Here is a 20,141-nt window from a genome sequence, read left to right on the forward strand (position 1 = left end):
GGTATACTTAGACTGAAAATCACTAGTCAGCTCATCCCACAAGGAAACAAGGTGCAGCTTTGCTGAAATATTAGCAAGCACTAGCAGAGCCAATAGTTTTGACATTGTCTGCCAGCTTTTTGGGTTTATGCTGGTTGTTTTGTTTCCTTATGTTTTTTAAAAACATTTTTTGGGGGAGGTTCTGGACTGTAACTAATGTGTGTGTATATATACATAAAAAACATTGACTAAATGCAAAAATATTTTTTAGTTTCAAAAAGTCTTAATAGTCGCCAGCACAAAAGTCAACTACTAATTATGCAGGTGTGCTTCTATTGAATGCCATCATTCACAGTGAAGTTAGCCAATAGCCGAAGTGTGCTTACCATTGCTGCATGCTGCAGTGGATGAAAGAATCACATGAATGACACAACAAACCAATGGATCGAGAAGGCTCGCTGAAAGCCCGTATAAATAATTACATTCTTTATATGAGTTGATTAAAATCAAAATGTCTTGACAAATGCTAGACCTAAATGTAGTACATTGGCGAGGAATAGCCATTCCAGAGTGCCAAAAATCCTAACTTTGTTTTTCGTTTTTATGAATCATCAACTTAAGTGCGTAAACACGCTATCCATAAAATCCTTCATGTTTCTTCATTATTCTTACTCATCCTCACTCTTAACCAGTTGTCCAGCAACAACTCAAGGATATTCCAGTTTTGCACTTTTGCCCCAAAGAATTTAATTAACACAGTCAAACGTGCTCAAGAAATCAATAAAAGTTGAATATAATTTCTATTTTCTTCAGAATACGTATTTTTCAGTTGGTAGTTGTAATAAAATATTACCTACAGTACAACAGTTTGATCAGAATCTGCTTTTTAATTAGCACATTTTCTGAGATGATAAATCTAAGTGTACTACAGTTGTTTTCACAGCCAACTATCCAGCAACATCTAGCAATGCAGGCGGACGCTAGTTAAATGTATCTAAGCATGCTTTTTTTTATACAAAGCGTGAATAAATAATTCCTTGCCACAGTACTGGAATATGGATCTGGGCAAAAAATAATTAAAAATACTGTAGACATTTTTGCCCATGTTGCAGAGGCTGTCGTGTACATTTTGATAGGTATTCCACTGGGCCCTAAGCAAAGGACCCACTAATATTTTTTTTTCTTAATATGATTATCTGTTTCTCTGTCACCTGAAAGGGATCCTCCGAACCAGAAATCTACTGTTAGACACTCGGGTTGCATCCCTGCTATCACTAGAGAGAGACCCCAAATAAGTTACCCAGCCCTTTTAACCAGTGTGACCTGTTTGTTTTATTTAAATTCCTCGTAATAGCCTAGCCACCTTTGTTCAAAACCTTCTCATATCCCCTTTATTTAGGCAACAATGAATAAAGTACAAACATCTTTCTCCTTGGTTGTTCCTTTCCTGTATCTTTTCTTATAGGAACATGGATTGCCTGGCTGAGCAAATTCTCCCCTCAACAATGCAAATCTGGCTCCTAGTTTGGCAAACACAGTTTCTTTAAGAGAGCCTACTCTACCGCCCCCCCCCCCCCCCCCATCCCGCTAAAAATTGCAGAAGGGAGATGTTTATGAGGGATCAGGAGTACCAGCACAAATGTAAAAATATTGTATTGTGGAAATAAGAACTAAAATACAAAAAATCATTAACTTAAAACAAAGAATTTCAAAGTAACCGTTCCAATTTACGCTTCTCAGTTCTGCATGTGCAGCCCCTGAAAGCTCTGCCTGCTACTAGCAAGGGGTCCCGAGAGGCTTCCTCCTACCCCAGGAGCACATGCTGACTTTTAAGTCCCAGGCTGCCTTTCCAGAGGGGATGGATGAGAGTCAGTCACCTTATACAGCCGGGCACAGTTTACAGTTTCTACAGAAGTCCTCTGGGGTTTTTCCTGGCTAATGTCTCAGGGCAAAGAGAGTTATTGAGCCCTGAGCCTGCTTTATAGCTGCTGATGGGGTGCCAGCTTTCATAGTGCAGTGAGTAAACTGTGCCTTCTCTAAGATGGGGGCGGGGAGCGGACCACAGAGTCCTCGGTCCAGTGAGTGCTCCGTCCTTTGACACCATAAGTGAGGGAGGTTTGGCTCTGCCCCCACCCCTTTTCCATGTTGCACTTCCACCAAAGAATCTTTGCATGGGCCAGTCCAGGCAGAGTCCACTCGTTACTGGTCAGTTTCACAAGATGAAATGGACCAATGCCAACTAGTTACTGGGGCATTTCACTAGGAGCGTCATTTCCAGTGAGATTTCTACAACCCTGGGGGGCATCAGGAATTCAGTTCACTCTGATCCTCTTTAATATTAAAAATAAAATCCTGGAGATGTGAGCAGTAGGTGGCCCTTTCTCATACAGTTTTTTCGGTCCAGTCCCAATGGCTGCTGTGTTTTCATTCCTGTCCCTTGCACTGAAGTAAAGAGCCCAGGCGACATTTCTTTTGATAAACACACAAGTCCTGGGTGGATGGCAACCCATCTCCAGAAATGAAGATTGCAACAGATATTGCCGGGCTGATCTGTCCAATACTTTAGTGCCACGTACTCCCAAAAGATAATCCCCGCAGCATGTAAAGATTCGAAGCACCTTCTTGGAAAGTCTTCACAGTATGTGAAGATTGCTGGCATCTCTCCACTCCTGATCATTGGCACCATAAGGTAGGTGGACAAGTGCCTGCTCTCATCTCAATGCCCAACCTCCTCCCGTGTCTACGACAGATGCCTCAAGGCTAGAATCTAATCTGATGAGCAATCAGTTTGAGGGCCTTCAAATGATCACAACCTTAATGGATGAAGAGGGGGTGCTCTCACAAAAGCCCATTTGTATTCCCTACCCCCTGAATAAGCCAGGACCTAAACTTATAGGGTGACTTCTGGTCGTATGCTCCTCTCTTGAGAACAGACCTCCATTTCGAAAAACAGATCCAAGTCATATTTCTATTCAGTTCGCCACCCCATCTCTGTATATCCCCTTGAAGCATACACATTCTTTCACTATGTCCTCTCTGCCCATGCACACACATCTTCAGCTCTGTGTTGCAACAGTCATGATTCTTGCAAATATAACAAGTTCACCCCCCTTTTCAGGGCTCAACTGATCTATCTCAGTACAAAAGAACGGCAGGTTATGAGTTCTGCAACTGAAAAATGAAATACAGTGCATTTATTTAAAACTGCACGCAACCGTAAGGAGTCTTAACAATCTCTCTTCATATTTTATGGGTAATTCATGCAATGAGAACTTGGTTAATGAATTCTCAGTGGGCAGAGTCAAAGTACCAGCAGTTAAATCAAAAGAAACAGACAAAGAACCCTGCCAAGAGGGTTGTGATTTCTCACATCCTCTCTTGTATCAAGAAAGATAGCAGTATGCCTACAATTCCTTTTTACACCCTGATCAACATTTATAATATCAAGTCAGAAAAACAGCTGTTATCCACGCATGGCCTATTGTCACACAATTTTTTCAAACCTTTTGGATCTGATCTGTAGTGGGAAAAGTGGTCATATTTAAGACAAGTTTTATTATCATTTGACAGTGATCACTCAGACTGTTGTCTTTCAAGACGACTGTTCATGACCCACATAAGAAGTAACAGCATAATCCATTATAGTGCTGCCTCTCTCTTCCAAGTAAATTTTCAACTGTGTTCCCTTCTTCCATCTAAGACAGGCAGATTTATAAAAAGCACTCACTTCAGTAAAAGGCATCCCCTCTTGCCACATCTGTAAATTACCCAGATTAATAGAGCTAAAGCCCCTGGTCTGTTTCTGCCTCGTGGTGGTAGGTTGGGGACCGGCTGTGGCCAGTAGGAGCATCTACTATGCCCCTGAACAACCAAGACCAACATCATGCTGAAAACATTTCTGTATTTTTAATTAAAGAAAAGGGAGTGGCAGTGGGTCATCAGTAAAGTTTTTGCTAGGCCTCCTCTGGCATTATCCCATACAGAAGGGCATCAATAAAACAGGAAACCCAGTAAATCAAATCCCAGACAGATAGCTTAAAACGGATCAAAATGATTTAATACCCCTATATGGAGGGGGGTGTTTGTGTGTATATATCGGTTCAAATTGAGCAGTGTTCAAACTTTACAATGCACTGTGTTCGTTATGTATGTATCCCTGCCTCTTTGACCTGACATCACATTTCAGTTTAAGACTTCATAGCCAGTTCTGCATATCTCTTTTAGTTTGATCTTCATGTTTCGTGATGGATTTCGGAATTTGAGAAAGAACTTTAGCATTTTCTTTAGATGCTTCCGACAATGTGAACGGAGTAGTTTGGTAAATATTTTACAGCCAGTTGAAACATCACTGGCATTACGCTAGCCAGACATACGAAATTGTGCAGCAGAACTTGTAACACGAGCAGTCTTAACACTGATTCTCAGCAGGGTTATTCAGTCGGCATGGCAAGTGGATCCATTTTCTGTCTCTCCTACTGTCTCCTAGTCTGATATGCTTGGGTATACCTGCGTTTACAATGAAAGGCTCGGTCTGTGCTGTGCTAATGTAATGGTCCCTGTGTTGTTGTTCCAGCGTAAGTGGTTGTGTTTGAGCCAGTATATTTTCATATGGTTATAGACTGACTCAGCTGTTGCAGATACCTTTTGTGAGTTTATTTGCTGTCTAAGGAGAACTACTCTTATGTCTACCTTCTATCTCTGTATTAGGAGTTTATCACTGTGCGTGTACAGGACCCACGTGTACAGAATGAAGGATCATGGAATTCGTACGTGGATTATAAAATATTCCTGCATGTGAGTAAGAAATGGTATGCCTGTCTATTCCCTTGTGAGATGACTGCCTCAAGGAGGCTGGGGGCAGAGGTTTGCACTTTGATGGGGGAGTGTAAGAAACCGGGGAGTGAGGGGGAGGGTCAGAACCATGTCAGAAGCCGAGGGTGTAAATTTAAGACACAGCAGTGGTCACATCCAGGGGCATAGGGCAAGGCAGTGGTGTGGGTCTGGGGGATAAGGCAGTGGTCGCAGCTTGAGGTGTACAGGACAAGATGATGTCAGCAACTGAGAGGTACCTGATGAAGCACTGTTAGCAACTGGGTGCTCATCGAGGTAGCACCATCATCTGAGGGCCACATTTCGAAGTGGTGCCTGCAGGTCAGGGATTAGAAGGGCTACTGAGGCAGGAAATATGATCTAGCAGGTGCTGAAGACAACTCTGTGGTAGTACTTGAAAATCACTTGGGTGACAGTGTTGGCATGCTCTGGTATTGTCGATAGTGATGTATCATGAGCAGTGATGGCCTAAGAGTATGAGCAGTCTAGTGAGACCAGGTGATGCAAAACAGCTGGGTTACACAACCCAAAACATTGTCTGCAGCATGTGGGGTACATGACAAGATGCATTGTTGGCAGGGATACAGAGTGATGCAGTGTTAGCAGTCAAGGAGAGTGCAAGACGAGGCAGATTTAATCAACCAAGCAACAACAATCATAGTATAACACACAATCAACAGATGTTGGTAGAGGTGGAGGGGATACAGGAGTAAGAAATGCTGGCAGCCTCTGAAGGGATTGTGACCACAATCACTGGCTAGGGCTATGCCTGCAGCCAAATTGGGGGCGGGGGGCGTTCATGAGCAGTCTCTAGTCAGCATCAGCATCCAGAGTGAGCATGACCTGGCAGTTTCAGTAGGAGATTGACACGGTGCAGCCAGCAGTTATGGTTGGTTGGACTTTTCCTAATGAAGAGAAACAAGCTCGATTTGCAAAATGGTGGTTCTTGCCTGAAGTGGCACAGTGCGCGAAAATGATGGTCCAGAATAACCAGTGACAGAGATTACTTCACATTTTCATCTGTCACCTTTTTTGCTTTTCTCCGTAATGAGGGTAGCGGCATCACAGGACAATGCAGTGTCAGCTACTGGACGAGCAGATGATAAGAGTTTGTTAGTACTCATTTGGCACACAATACAGTGTCAGCAGGTGGATGTCCTGTGAGGAGGGAGGGGGAGAGCAGTACAAAACCTGGAATAGGAGGGATCAGTGTCAGCAGCGGTGAAGCACTTCTTTTAAGGTGTCATTCGTTGTGTACAAAATACACCTAAATTAGGGGCAAATGACGCACGGATGTAGAGTATATGTTATAAGGAGGAATCTAAAGAACACAAGCTCTAATCCTGGCACATGTCTTTCAGACCAATAGCAAGGCATTCACTGCCAAGACTTCCTGCGTCCGACGACGTTACCGAGAGTTTGTGTGGCTGAGGAAACAGCTTCAGAAAAATGCAGGTTTAGTGTAAGCAATCCTCTTTTCTTGATTTGATTGTGCATGTTGAATGGATCAAGGGGTTCGGGTAGGTAGGGGTTGCATTTCTTTCTTTCTGATTCTTGCATTCTTCTTCCACTCCTATTTTTATTTTTTTTTAACTTTCACTTCTACCTGGCTAGGATTTTTTTGTTGTTGCTATTATTGGGATTTTCTGATATTCGACCTCACATTTACTCTGCGGTTTGCCTTTAGGCCAGTGCCGCCACTCCCAGGAAAAGGTACCTTCTTCATGGGGAACAATGAGGACTTTATCGAGAAGCGCCGCCAGGGCCTCCAGCAGTTCTTGGAACAGTGAGTTACTCAAATCCAGTTCATTTTTTAAAGGGTGCCTAGGCAGGACGGGTTGGCTCCTGGCTGAATGTCCAACTGTCGAGCCAGCCAGGCTGCGGATGCCTTCATTCTACAACTAGAATCTCCCACTTCTCTACAAATAATATGATTCTGCATAAATCAGTATCTCCCTTTGAAACACTTCTCTTCTGTACCAAAATTGGAGCCTTAAGAGATAGGATAACTGGGATTACAGCACATGTAGCAGTAGCAGAATGAAAACTCCGTATCTCCTCGCACCTGGGAGTTAATGCACACTCTGCTTTGTCTTAATGAGTGACTGCCCTTTGTGACTATGTTCGAGACAGTATTTTGCAATATTCTTAATAGAGGGAATTTATTTTTTGTGTGAAATTCCTTACGTGATATAACTTCAGCCTACCCTGAACAAGTTATAAAGTCAGAGGTATAACCTTAAAGCAAAAGTCGTGTACCTTTTTTAATATAAAAAAATACAGCTTTGAAAATTCTGCAAAAATTAGTGCATTTAGGAAAATGAGTGCACAAATTTTAAAATTTACCCCATATGAAAGCAGTTACTTAACCTGTACTAATGGTATTGTAGCTCGAGTTGTATGCTTTCAACTGTCCACCCTTCTCGCGGGTGGGCCTCGAGGTGTTTGTCTTCAAAACGCTTTCTGTTGTGAGTGGGCGTTGACATAGGCGGAGCCGTAGTATGATGGAAACTGTAAGCCCACAACGTCCCTGTGAATGCCATCCATCTTAGATTTGTTTATTTTTCTTCAGTGGGTAGCTGGGAGAGTTGTATGTGACTCTAGAAGAGCTTAAAGATGCAAAACCATTTTTTAACAGGCAAGTAACTGGTTTCTTTTGCAACATGAAATCTCTTCTAGATCTCCATTCTGCACAGTCTATTTAGCAGTATTACCTCCTTTGTAAAAGACGGTTAGAAGAGGTAGTGGATGCAAATAAATTTCTCAGTAGTGCTTCGTCCACTGCTGTTAAGGCGTTTTCTGAGGATCAGATGTTTTGCATGGGGACTTTAGCCTTAAACTCTAGAGCAGCTTCTTTTTTCCTGGTTGCATGTGCCCTTGGTCAGGTCACCATTGTCTTGTTGGTTAACAAGAAGCATAGTTCAGTGGTCTGTACCATCCATCCAGCAATAGTATTTTAGTTACTACTGTATCTAAGGCCTTTGCTGAGTGTCATATGAGGACCTGTATGTTTTTTAATGGCTTGTGTAACCTGCATGTAACACATATTTGCTCTTCTGACATCCAAAGTGTGTAAGGCTCTTTTAGCTGCATTGGAAGTCCTCTGGAAGAAAACCAGTAGGGTTATGTATCAGATAAATTTAAAAGGTGACACCACTCTAAGGGTTTCTTCCCATTGTCACCTTATGCTTGCATATGGTTATCTCAATGTCCCTGAGAAATGCCCAAGATGTCATCGACCAGAGGCCGAGGTGACACATGTGTATTGGCTTTCTCCAGTCTGGGCATCCATAGGTGTACTAGTGCCAGAGGTGACTGATAGGTATCACCCCCACTCATTGGAGGCAAACATTTTGGGATTATAAAGGAGAGTGAAGATTGCATAGCTGGAAGATGGATTCACTGACTTTGCATGGCTTTTGGCCAAAAGATAGCTCTGCACAGGGGCCTCAGTTGGACACCTTGACCAGGGAATTACTGAAGTGGGCAAAGGCAGAGGGCGAAACTCCACCCTCCATGCATCTTGAGATTAGTAATAATGTGGGGTGCTCTTATGATAGCACTAAAGGCAAAAGAGGACATTGGGCTTCCCTAGGTGACCGCAGACAAGTTGACCTGGTGGAAACCCTGTACGGATTGTACCTGCATGATTTGTGGTTTTTCAAACATGCTGTGCTTTGGCCGTGAATTAGGAATTCTTGAAATTGCAGACATCTTTTCCCCCTTGCAAAGGAATATGTGCATGCAATGAAGTATGTAGTAGCCAATCTTTTGGACAATTGAATATATTGAACAAGTTTGACCATGCTTTACTTTCTTATGGTTTCTTTTGTTTAATGTGTCTGTATAGTTTAGTCATGTCAAGATTGAGCCTTCAGTTGTAGAGTATGTCAACTCTATCAGAAATAGTAATGCTCATTAATATCTCGTACATACCAATCTAAAATAATGAAGCACTTAATAAAAAAAAATCTGTGTATGGAAACATACGGCTCTTTTACTGTGAGTGCTTCAAGTTTGCTCATCCTATCTCAATGTGTGATATTTAATTGAAGCCTTGTACATAGTCTCGAACGGTGCTTTCCAGATAGCACCAGATTGAGGTTCCCCTAAGGAGGTACTGATAGTGAAGGCAAGAAGGAGTCTTTTAGTTCCTTCTATGAACTGTTTGACTAATGGGATTGAGAAGATGTCAGATACACTGCAATAGCTAATCAGTATACCCTGGGCGAGATGTAAGACCGTTTAGTCATTTAAGTGGATGGGGTAGCTTATGAGGACTGTGTCCTGATGTATGTGTTCTTTAAGCTTGTTAGCTTGGCATCATATTAAATATCTTTCCCTCTTTATTGCATTGTATTTATGGTGGATGGTCTATGTATCCCTTTGATGATGCTCAGTGTTTTCCCGGGTAAGTGTAAATGACTAAATTATGCTAACTCAGCAATCAAGCCATTAGCTGGTGTTCCCCTGGGTTTGGACGAAACACCCTCCTTTACTGCATTGTTAGGGTGTCCTTATGCAGAGGTATCTTTACATACTACTGCTTTGACAGTTATTTTCGGTATGAAAACCAGGGCTGTCAAGATCACGTAGGAGTTAATAAGATCAGTGTCCTGTTGGATGTCCTGGATTTCTCCAAAACTGTTGGAATCAATAACACTGGAGAAAAGGCATATGCAAATACCTCACACCATCTTATAGGGAATTCCAGTACGATTGGGGTGGTATTGCATGGATGTGAAGGACCGGCATTTTCCATTTTCTGATGGTGCAAAAAGGTCTGTGTGTGGAACTCCTCCTCAGTGATTGTGTCTTTTATATATTATTTTAGCTCTTACTTGTGAGAGCAGCTATCTTTTCAGTTCCCCTACATGTGTTTTTTATGTTACTGGAAAATGGCTTGATATCTAGGAGATGTTCCTTGCAATGGCTTGCGCTAGATCTGGGAGTGGGTAACATGTTGCTCCCTCCTGTTTGTTGAGAACATTACTCTTGTGTTGTCTTTTAGAACTTGTACTGTCTTGTTTTGCACTTGATTTTAGAAAGTCTTCAGTGCTAGGAAAATAATTTTTAGTTCCAGGCAGTTGATATGTCTGATTGCTTCCGGTGTGGAACACAGCACCTACCCCCCCCCCCCCCCCCCCCCCCCAATCGTTTCATTTCTGTCCTCATTGTCAGAGATGTGGGACTTATGGTAAAGACAAATTAGTTTAGCATTGCTTGTATTCTCCTTGAAGTTGGGTAGGCCAGTGGAGAAGTGTGGCACAATGGTTAGAGCGGCAGACCCTGATGTAGAGATCTGGCCAGGGACCAGGGTTCAATTCCTGCCTCGGCGGGTTTTGAGCTCAATTCCCTTGGACCTGGTAATTCTCGCCTCGGTGCCTAATCTAAAAAATGGGTCCCACTGTGTAACTCTGGGCAATAGCTGCTTAATCTCCACAATGGCCCTGACAGCGCTTGGATGCCTGGCTTCACCCTGGGGGTTGCCCAGGAGTCGGCGCCTCACAGGGAAAAGCCAGGAGGGGTTCCACAGCGGTATGCCTTGAGACCCTAACAGGTGAGTAGTGCGCTATACGAGTGCGAAGCTTACGTTTATTGCCACAGCAGTGTCCAGGTCCACCGCGAAGAAGTGTCTGTAGTGGGAGATGATTTTCCCCAAACTACTGAACACCCCAGTGCATGTAAAAGGGTAACCATCTTTTCCAGGTCAAGTTGACATTGTTTCAGTGTGCTCACATTCACCAGTCAGCCATATAAGTAAGAGTAGAAGTGTATGGTCTTTCTTTTGAGATGTCGTGCCACTACCACTAGCAGCTTGGTGAAGACCCCGAGTCCAGATTTTATGCAGATGGTAGGACTTTGAACATGGTAATGTATTCCCTTCATCTCCAACCTGAGAATCTTCTGTGAGCAGGGCATATGGGGATGTGAAAATAGGTGTCCTTTAGATGTACTGTTGTCAGATAATCCCCCTTTTTTAGCAGTGGTATTCCCTCTTGCTAGGTTGCATTTGTAGCAGTTGCATTATTGAAAACTTGTTCACAAACTTAAGATCTAGAATCGGTTGCATAGTCCAGTCTTGCTTTGGAACTAGAATGAACAGGTTTCTCTCTTTGAGCAGATCAGTGTTAGAAATGGGGTCTCTAGTTGGCAGTTGATTTGCACCATGTCCAAGTAGGGACCCTCACTCTAGTCCGGATAAGGGAGATACCTGCTCAAATAACCCCTGCTCACCCCCTTGGTTGCTTGGCACAAGCAGCCCGGCTTATCTCAGAAGCAATGTGTAAAGCATTTGCACATAACACACAGTAATAAGTGAAAACACTACAAACGGACACCACACCAGTTTTAGAAAAATAGCCAATATTTATCTATATAAAACAAGACCAAATTCGATAAAAATCCAACATACAGTAATAAGAATATAAATTCTAAAAGATTTACTCAAAAATACAGTTCCTTGAAGTCAATAGCTCCACCTGGGGCTATCACGACTTCATGATCAACAAAACCAACAATTCAGGCTGGCCGCAGTGTTGCGGGCCAGCTACGGTGTCCGGAAGACCCGCAAACAGTACCTTGGATTTACAGGGCATCGTGATCCTCGCTGTGAACCCCGTAGAGCGGCGTGGCTGATGTCGCGGTGTTGGTTCCGGAGTCGGTGCAGGAGTCGTCGGGCCCTTGAGGTCACACGCGTTGCAGATCGAACTCCAGGCTGATGAAGCCAGGTGCGCCGGCATGGATGGCGCCGGGGCTGCAGTGCGAAGCGGGACGATACGGCATGTGGTACCCACAGGTCACGGTGCAGGCAGCGGCTCGGGGACGGCGTCCAGTGGCGTAGGTGAGACCAGAGCTGTGTGTGAAGCAGGGCGATGCGACGTGCGGTCTCCACAGGTCTCGGTGTAGGCAGCGTCGTCGTCGTTGCTGAAGCGCTGTCATCAGTAGGCCCAAGCCAGCGGTGCAGGATGGTGCTTCGTGACCCTCACGAGTAGTGTCCACAGGCCACGATGCAGGCAGGATGCCTGGTGACGACGCAGGAGTCTATGGTGCTTGTGCCGGTGTCAGCAGAAGCGTCGTCGTCGGGGACACCAGACTGCTGTGTGAGCAGGCGAGGCCGGAGTGCGGGGCCCACAGGTCGCAGTGCGAGCAGCGGCTCTGTGAAGTCGTCCAATGACTGCGTCGGGGAGACCAGGGTCGTGGTGCGTAGCGGGGCAATGCGACTCCGTGTGGTATCGGCAGGTCACAGTGCAGGCCAGCGTCGCTTTGGTTTCTCCTCTTGAACACCACAAAACACACAGTTCCCAGTGTTGCAGGTCGAGGAAACTGAAGTCTTTGGTGTCCCTGAGACTTCCAACAGGAGGCAAGCTCTATTCCAAGCCCTTGGAGAATTTTCGCAAGCAGGACACACAGCAAGTTCACCCTTTGCACTCTTTTCAGGCAGAAGCAGCAACTGCAGGCCAGTCCAGAAAAGCAACACAGCAAAGGGACAATACTCCTCCTTCAGTTCTTTAGCTCTTCTCCGGTGCAGAGGTTCCTCTTGGTTCCAGAAAGATTTTAAAAGTCTGGGGTTTTGGGGTTTCTTCCCATACACAGTTCTGCCTTTGAAGTTGGCAAACTTCAAAGCAAAGTCTCAAGTGTTTGCAAGATCCTTCCTTGTCCAGGCCAGGCCCCAGACGCACACCAAGGGGTCGGAGACTGCATTGTGTGAGGGCAGGCACAGTCCTTTCACGTGTGAACGACCACTCCTCTCTAGCTCAGATGGCTCATCAGGACATGCAGGCTACACCGACCCCTTTTGTGTCACTGTCTAGAGAGGTGCAAAACAGCCCAACTGTCAAACTGACCCAGACAGACAATCCACAAACAGGCAGAGTTACAGAATGGTACAAGCAAGAAAATGCATACTTTCAAAAAGTGGCATTTTCAAAAAGACAATTTAAAAACCAACTTCATTAAGAGATGTATTTTTAAATTGTGAGTTCAGAGACCCTAAACTCCACATTTTTATATGCTTTCAAAGGGAATCTGCCCTTTAAGGATATTTAAAGGCAGACCCCATTAACCTATGAGAGAGATAGGCCTTACACAGTGAAAACCGAATTGGGCAGTATTTCACTGTTAGGACATATAAAACACACTAGTATATGTCCTACCTTAAACATACACTGCACCCTGCCCATGGGGTTACCTAGGGCCTACCTTATGGGTGCCTTCCATGTAGTAAACGGGAAGGTTTAGGCCTGGCAAGTGGGTACACTTGCCAAGTCGAATTGGCAGTTTAAAACTGCGCACACAGACACTGCAGTGGCAGGTCTGAGCCATGTTTACAGGGCTACTAATGTGGGTGGCACAACCACTGATGCAGGCCTACTAGAAGCATTTGATTTACAGGCCCTGGGCACCTCTAGTGCACTTTACCAGGGACTTACCAGTAAATCAAATATGCCAATTATGGATAAACCAATCCCCAGTATAATTTAGATGGGGAGCACTTGCACTTTAGTACTGATTAGCAGTGGTAAAGTGCGCAGAGACAATAACCAGCAAAAACAGAGTCCAAAACCAGGCAGTCAGAAGGCAACGCCAAAAAGCTGCCAGGTCTAACAATCAGTTTCTATGGCATCTTTATACAGCTGCGTTCACACTTTTGCTTGTCGGAGCTGTAATTATTTTCTTTTGTATCCCAGGTGGTTTTGTAAAGGTTTCTGTACAAAGTCTATAAAATAGCCTTGTCTTAGCATGTTTAACACCCACCTGTCTGTGGAAATGGACTTCCAGATACTTAAGAAGTCCTTTAGCCACCCCCTACAAGTGTTGTGTATGTGTTAGGGTTGATGAAGCTGAGGCAGCTCCTCAGGAGGTGCTTCAGTTGGTATTCCTCAATGAAGGCTTTTGGGGTGTTGTTGCTGCTGCCACGGGGTGGGCTGTGAGAATTGACTGCCTGCAGTTTGTCTTTGGGCCTCTCTTGTCCCAATGCCCCTATCAGATGTGATTTCCCTCTTAGAGGAGGGTCTGTAGTCCTGCAGAGCCCCCATGGCCTTGGCAGTCTTGTTTGCCTTTTTCATTGCCTCCGGAGTCAGGCCAAACAGTTGATTTCTTGTCAGGGGCATGTCCACAATATTAGCCCGAGTCTCTGGTTTAAACCCCAAGATGCATAGTCACATATGCCTTCTCCGGAATGTGCCTATAACAAGTTGCCTGCTTGCTATCTGCTGAGTCCAGTTCCAATTTAAAGCAGGAGTTGGCTATGTTCTTGCCTTCTGCAGTAGGTGATGTAATCCTCTTTTGATGTTCTCAGTAAGGTGTGACATAAGGTACTCTGTCTTCCTAGTGTTGGTGTGCATGTGTACTGAGGAGGTCGTTGAAGCTGGATTTCTTTCATTTGGTGGCAGCTGCTCCCATCCTCTTTCTACCCACCGCATCCAATGTCTTCCTTTCCATGTCTGATGGAGGCTGGGTGGAAGCTTATGATATGGGTCCTTTCCACTCCTTAGGCACTGTTGGTGAGTTAGCCTTAATATGTGCCTGTGTATATTTTGGGTCTTGTGAATATGCTGAATGCCTTTTGTGTATACACGGCGAGCTGGACGAGGAGGAATAATTCCCTTAGAAGTGGCTAACTTTGCGAGGACGTCTGGAGAATTCTTGGTAGCATGGGGAGAAAATGATTTTTCTTATATTAGCGGATCAGTATTTCTAGTCAAAATCATGCATCCTCCTTTTCTACTTCCATCTCCAACCTCAAAGGATTCTGCTGCCCTCTCGACCACCCCGTGGTATGTAGAAATATTTTTGGGAAGGGGCGGCCTGAGGGATATTTCTAATTCTTCCTGTGGAGAATCTGCCTTGACATTTTTTTCACGGTGTCTTCTATTCTTGTGTATGGAAGCTTATTTTCTCCGAATCAGGTTGAGGGAAAAGGTATCCCTGTTTTACCATTTCCCTGCCCTCTTTTATGTTCTGTTGTGTTTGTCCTGGTTGTGAAATTTCTAGTTCTTCTCAAGCCTTCTTGACCCTCAAGAGACTTGGGGTCCCTACGGAGAGACATATGGCCTCATTACGACATTGAGTGGCGTGGTACCTTCATGTCTCTGATGCAGCCGATTGTATCAGCAGATAAGAGTGGAATTGCATTATGTGCAGCAGTTCTGGTCTGGCACATTCATTAGTTTTATAAGGTTAACAGGAGAGGAGAGAAGGTATCAGCTCCAAGAAAACTCTTTTGAAACACATTTGACCTTATCTATAGTGGCTCATAGTGAGGGTAAGTCTTGTGACAATCTGAGGCAGCACCCTAAAACATCAGGCGAGCCTGACTGTTAGTCATAGCGGCTGTCTTAGGTCATTCGCCTGATCCAGACAGGATCCAGTGAGGATGGTTGGCCCGCTAAAGGTATGCTTTTCCAGTAGGAAGTCTGCGCAATCCGCGTCTGCAGTGCGTCTTCAATACATGCATGTTTTAGTGTGTCTGCATCTTGTGTATGTTTGTCTGCGAAGTATGTTTCTGTGTCTACCAAGTATATGTGTTTGGATGTCTGTCTCTGCAAGTTGTATGTCTGCTTGTGGAAGACTTTAATTGTGTGTCTGCAGACTTTCTGTGTTTAACTGTGTTTGCAGGATGGCGTGTGCTTCGGCACTGTATGTGTGTTTCTGCAGTTGGTGTTCCTGGTGTGTGTATTTCGATGAGTATGTGTGCCTGCTGAGTGGATATGCCTTCAGGGTGTATATGCAGTTCACTGTGTGTCTGTATCTACCATGGGTAGGTGTGTCTACAATGATATGGTATTTATAAAGAACCCGTAGAACCTGCAGATTGTATTCCGATTCCAGTACAGTTCTTTGGACATAGTGCTGCAGCTTAAAAAAAATGACAACCAAAAAAGAGAGTAGATGCACATATGTTGTATTCCTACCTCTAAAAACCAAATAGTACTGGAAATCTTAGGTAAAGCTAATGGTCCCCAAGATCTAAAAGTATACAACAAGAAGACTTTGTAACGAGAAGCGCAGGAGGCTTTCTATCTCATTTCCTACTGGGCGCCAGGCTGAAATACCCCATTCTCAGGAAAATAGGTGCCATTCAACTAATGGAAATAACCAGGATTCTCAAACTAATATGTGTGCAGTGTATACATTCAATAAACCTGAACATTTCTGAAAAGATAGATAGATAGAAGTGTAACCCAGAAGGACCACTTCTTAAACTACACAGAGGAAAACAGAGGGTAGGGATCATAAAATAATAAAAGAAGTAGGCCAAACTTAAATTATAACACGCTTATGTTGAAGCTAGTAGCTATCAAAGTCCTTCCTCTAGAAAGAAAGCATTTACGAAGAATGAAATCATGTTTCAAGTATCACAGTAGTATATAGTTAGATATTAAAAATGAGCCAACTGGCTTAAGATAACCAAAGGTTATGAAAAACATAAACCAAACAGGTTGTCCACTGTGCCTGGAAAAAGTGCTGATTTGGAGGCAGGCATAGATATTCACTGGGGGCAAGAGTAGGGGGTAAAACATGCTAGGCTTCATTTTAAGCTGAGCACGACAATTAAAGACACAGAGGTTAACATTATGCATTACTTTTTATAGCAGCTCCAACATGCAGTCCTTTAAAGAACATCAATTCATCACAAACAAAATATTCCAAATAAGAATGTTCTCACAGTGTACATAACATGCACGTCAACCCTCTCAATTCTGGTGGAAGACTACCGATTTTAAGACTAGTCTCCCACTTTCGAAATCCTGCATGCAAATACCCAATTCTTTTGCGGGATTTTGCGACTGGTCCTGCTCATGTGTGACTCAGTTTGCCCTGCTAATATGCAGGCCACTGCACAACATTTTTCTCTGTCTCTGACTGCAGTAGCGCTTTCCTGTGCTCCTGACAGGTAGGAAAAGGGTATATTTGCATTTGAGATCTCTGGTCCTGCAGCAGCAAACTTCCAGGTCCCTTACATGACATTAGACCTGATTCAGATCAGTGGGAGAAATATATTCTCCCGATTTATTTTTTAAAATCTCCCACTTTCCTTTTGTAAAATGTTGGCATGGATGATATAAATCGCTTGCATGCACTCCTTTTCCTCTTTTAGGCTGCAATGACCACAAAAAACCACGAACCTCTGAAACTATTCTTCTTTCAAGTTTACTTTTACTCAGTTTATCTCTTCTGCACACTCGTACTGTAGGTTGTATGAAAAAAGAAATATGTATCAATAAAATCTGACCCTCTTAAAATGGTACTCTTTTACCTAAAACACCATACCAACTCATTCCTTTATTTTATTTATTGTTTTTTTTATAATATATAATTTATCTTTAAACATATTTACTTTTAGGAGAGGAAAGTGGGATAGTGCTAGCTTCTGTGGCTTTATTAAACTTTATATTCTCTCCTCAAGGTAATTGGAGAATCACCTTTTCATTACAGGCCCAGAGGATGATATCATGCAATTAAAAGCCTTATATTTCTACCTTGCTGACATGCTCCACCACTCCCAAATAACACTTTACAAACACACTAGCATTAGACAAATCTGCAGCTTTAAATATTTAATACAGATTTCCTTATGACCAACAAAATTTACTTGCCAAAACACTTCTAGAAGAATGTGCACCAGTCTTATTCACACAATGCCTGAGAAGTCCATTAGAGAGTCACTAGATTTATTCTACATTTGTCTCACCTCACTTTCAACAGCACCTTCTGAAATGTGGAAAATGGAGGGAAAGCATAACCCCCGCCAGACAGTTATGTTGAAAAGCATCCACTGGGATTTGGTCTCCAGCTGAAATAATTTTCAAACTGAAAGGTTAGCCTGCTTGCAAATAAGGTTATCTCCACTGGATCCCATTCCTGTTCAGGAAGGAACAGGGTTTAATTTCTAATCTCTAAAGCCCTTCATGTCTCGAATTCCAATCTGTGACCTGATTCTGTTTTTAAACACATTTGTGTCACATATACAAATACCACAACTCTTTTGCTATGTCTGCTAAATCCTTTGACCTGCTTTCCACTAAACAATGTATATGTTACTGCCGACACATTGTCCATACATATTGTGCATCAACATATCCTTGACTTTTTAAGGCATCCAACCCTGCCAACAACTCTTAAGCGATTTATGTAAAACACTTCCTCCTTTGACAATCTACCTCCTGTCTCTTGGTTGTTCAGTCCAGCACCCCAGCCTAAATTGCTTGTATTTTTCTCTAAAACAAAATCTGGAACATTTCCAACAATTGCTTCCCCTTTCCAAGCTTCCAGGTATTCTAACTGTAGGAAGCTGGCTCTTTATATGGTAGACCAAAAAGAGGTACACTGTGTAAAGAGTCTAAGCCAACCCCAGAGGAACCAGAGAGGCACAAATAATACCCAAACACTCTCTTTTGTGGTAGTGTGGGCGAGCAGTTAGGTTTATCAGAGGGAAGTACTAAGCATGTAAGGCACACACTTAGGCAGTAAGTGAGACACATGCTCAATAAAGAAATCTGGCAACAATTTATAAAAGTAACACATACTTTTATATAAATTTATATACCAAGATCACCGGAATCAAGTGAGTACAGTTTGAGTTATGAATTTTTACAGTTTTCAAAAGGTGACAATTTTTGAGGGGCGGTAATGTTATCCTATGAGGGGTAAAACATGTACTGCATTCGGACACTTCACAGCGATGTATGGGGCTGTTCTTCAAGACTTAAGGTGAGTATGGGGCAGGGTCCAGGGCCACACCAACAGGTCACCTCAGGAGGGTCTCAGGCGTCCGGGTGCAGAGGTGTGTGCGGCATCAGGTGTTCCATTCACGTCAGTGGGAAACGGTCCAGTCGGGAAGTTGTTGCAAGCGGGGACTGGAAGGTCAGTCTGAGTGATCCCACATGGGGGCTCAACCATTCAGGTCCTTGGGTACGTGGAGAGACCATTGGTCCACTTATCCTTGGGTTGTGGGGCTCAGATGCAATGGTGTCTTTAGGCGTTTGGTCCGGTGCTGGAGCGACTCTGGATTGAGGGGTACGGGGGCTGCAGAAAGAGGCTGCAGGCAGCTGGATGTCCAGTCTGGCGAAAGCCAGGGATGTACTCCGCTCCAGAGGGTCTCATGACCCTGGGGGCACCGCCAACTCTCTCTGACTCTAGCTGTGGGGCTCGGGTGCAGAGGTGCTTTGAGGAGTCTGGTTGTGGTGGTTGCTCTTGGCCTTAGTGACCTGGTGAAGAGGGGAAACAGGGCGGGGATGGGGGGGAGGGGCACTCTCCTGAATAGCCTTGCGCATTCTGACATCCCTCTACGGTAGGTCTGCTTTGGTACTGTTGGAGTTCGGGTTGGACCACCAACAAGCCTTTGTCGCAATAAGGGGTTCAGTACCCCAGGTATATGTGCATGGAGTCACTGGGTGGGGGTCATCATACCAGGACTTCTATGAAGTGGTGAAGCTGACCTCCTGGGCTCCAAGCAGTCTTCTCTTGGCTCGTTGATCTCTCAGATGATCCGATTACCAACGGAGCGAGTACTGAACTTTAAAAGCGGCGCCTGCCGAGGCAGGGAAGCAGCTCCTCAGCTCCAAGGGAGTTCTTCTTGGCGATTTGTGAAGCATGGGCAGCTCTCTGGGTTTCTTGGAGGCTGCAGCGACAGGACAGGTCAGTTGCTCCACAAGGGTTGGGTGCAGTAGGCAGGCTGGCAGGGTTGACGCCAAGCCAGTCGTGCCTCTTGTTTCTCGCGTCATCAGGCTTCTTGTCCACTCCTTCTTTTGTGTCCAGCGAAGGTCTAAGGTCCTGGTATCAAGGGGTCCCCTAAATAAAAAAAATTATGGACATTAAGGGGAGTGAAGGTTAGTAGCCATTGGGGTGCTTACCCCTGGAGTCCCTCCCACCCCCAAGATGACCACTTTCTTTGGGGAGTGGGCATCACCCTTTTCCAGAATTGTTGATTCCACCACACACAAGATGGTGGAATTTCTAAGGCTGTGTTCACCCTAGATGTGTGTCCAGCCTGCAAGTGCAACACGCATCCTGCATGGCTAATTTTCCTGCCTGTCCAGGTGCCAAACTGGCCCGTGGGCAGGGGGTTTAGCAGCTCCGTTTGAGGAGAGACAGATCTGCATACCAAAGGTGGTGGGCTAGTTTGAAATTTCCTGCTTTGGAATGCAGATTTGCAAGTCATCCGGTTGAGAGGGGTGTGTAACACCCCGGCCAGAGCGGGCTTTGTTCCTGACCTCCAGGGAGCAAAGGCTCTCACCCTTGCGGGTTAGAACCAGTTTGTTGGTGGCAGGCTGGCAAGAACTAGTCAGGTAGCCCACCAGCAGTTGGTGGGTTTTAATGGGGTACCT

The 20,141-nt window shown here is 44.4% G+C and overlaps 1 protein-coding gene across 8 annotated transcripts in view; it reads left to right on the top strand.

Annotated features, from left to right (window-relative positions):
• The window catches only part of SNX11 (sorting nexin 11), a 79,950-nt gene that overhangs the window by 12,484 nt on the left and 47,325 nt on the right, over positions 1–20,141 (top strand). For 5 of the 8 annotated variants that reach the window (XM_069237536.1, XM_069237534.1, XM_069237539.1 and 2 more), the window contains exons 3-5: positions 4,687–4,773; positions 6,171–6,271; positions 6,497–6,595. In XM_069237536.1, the coding sequence (XP_069093637.1) occupies positions 4,687–4,773; positions 6,171–6,271; positions 6,497–6,595 (287 nt within the window). Of the gene's footprint in view, positions 1–4,686; positions 4,788–6,170; positions 6,272–6,496; positions 6,596–20,141 lie in introns of those variants that run through there. The other 3 variants (XM_069237540.1, XM_069237541.1, XM_069237542.1) reach the window with 3 other exon arrangements.

The sequence above is a fragment of the Pleurodeles waltl genome, chromosome 6 (genome assembly GCF_031143425.1).
Source record: "Pleurodeles waltl isolate 20211129_DDA chromosome 6, aPleWal1.hap1.20221129, whole genome shotgun sequence".
NCBI classification, from domain to species: domain Eukaryota; kingdom Metazoa; phylum Chordata; class Amphibia; order Caudata; family Salamandridae; genus Pleurodeles; species Pleurodeles waltl.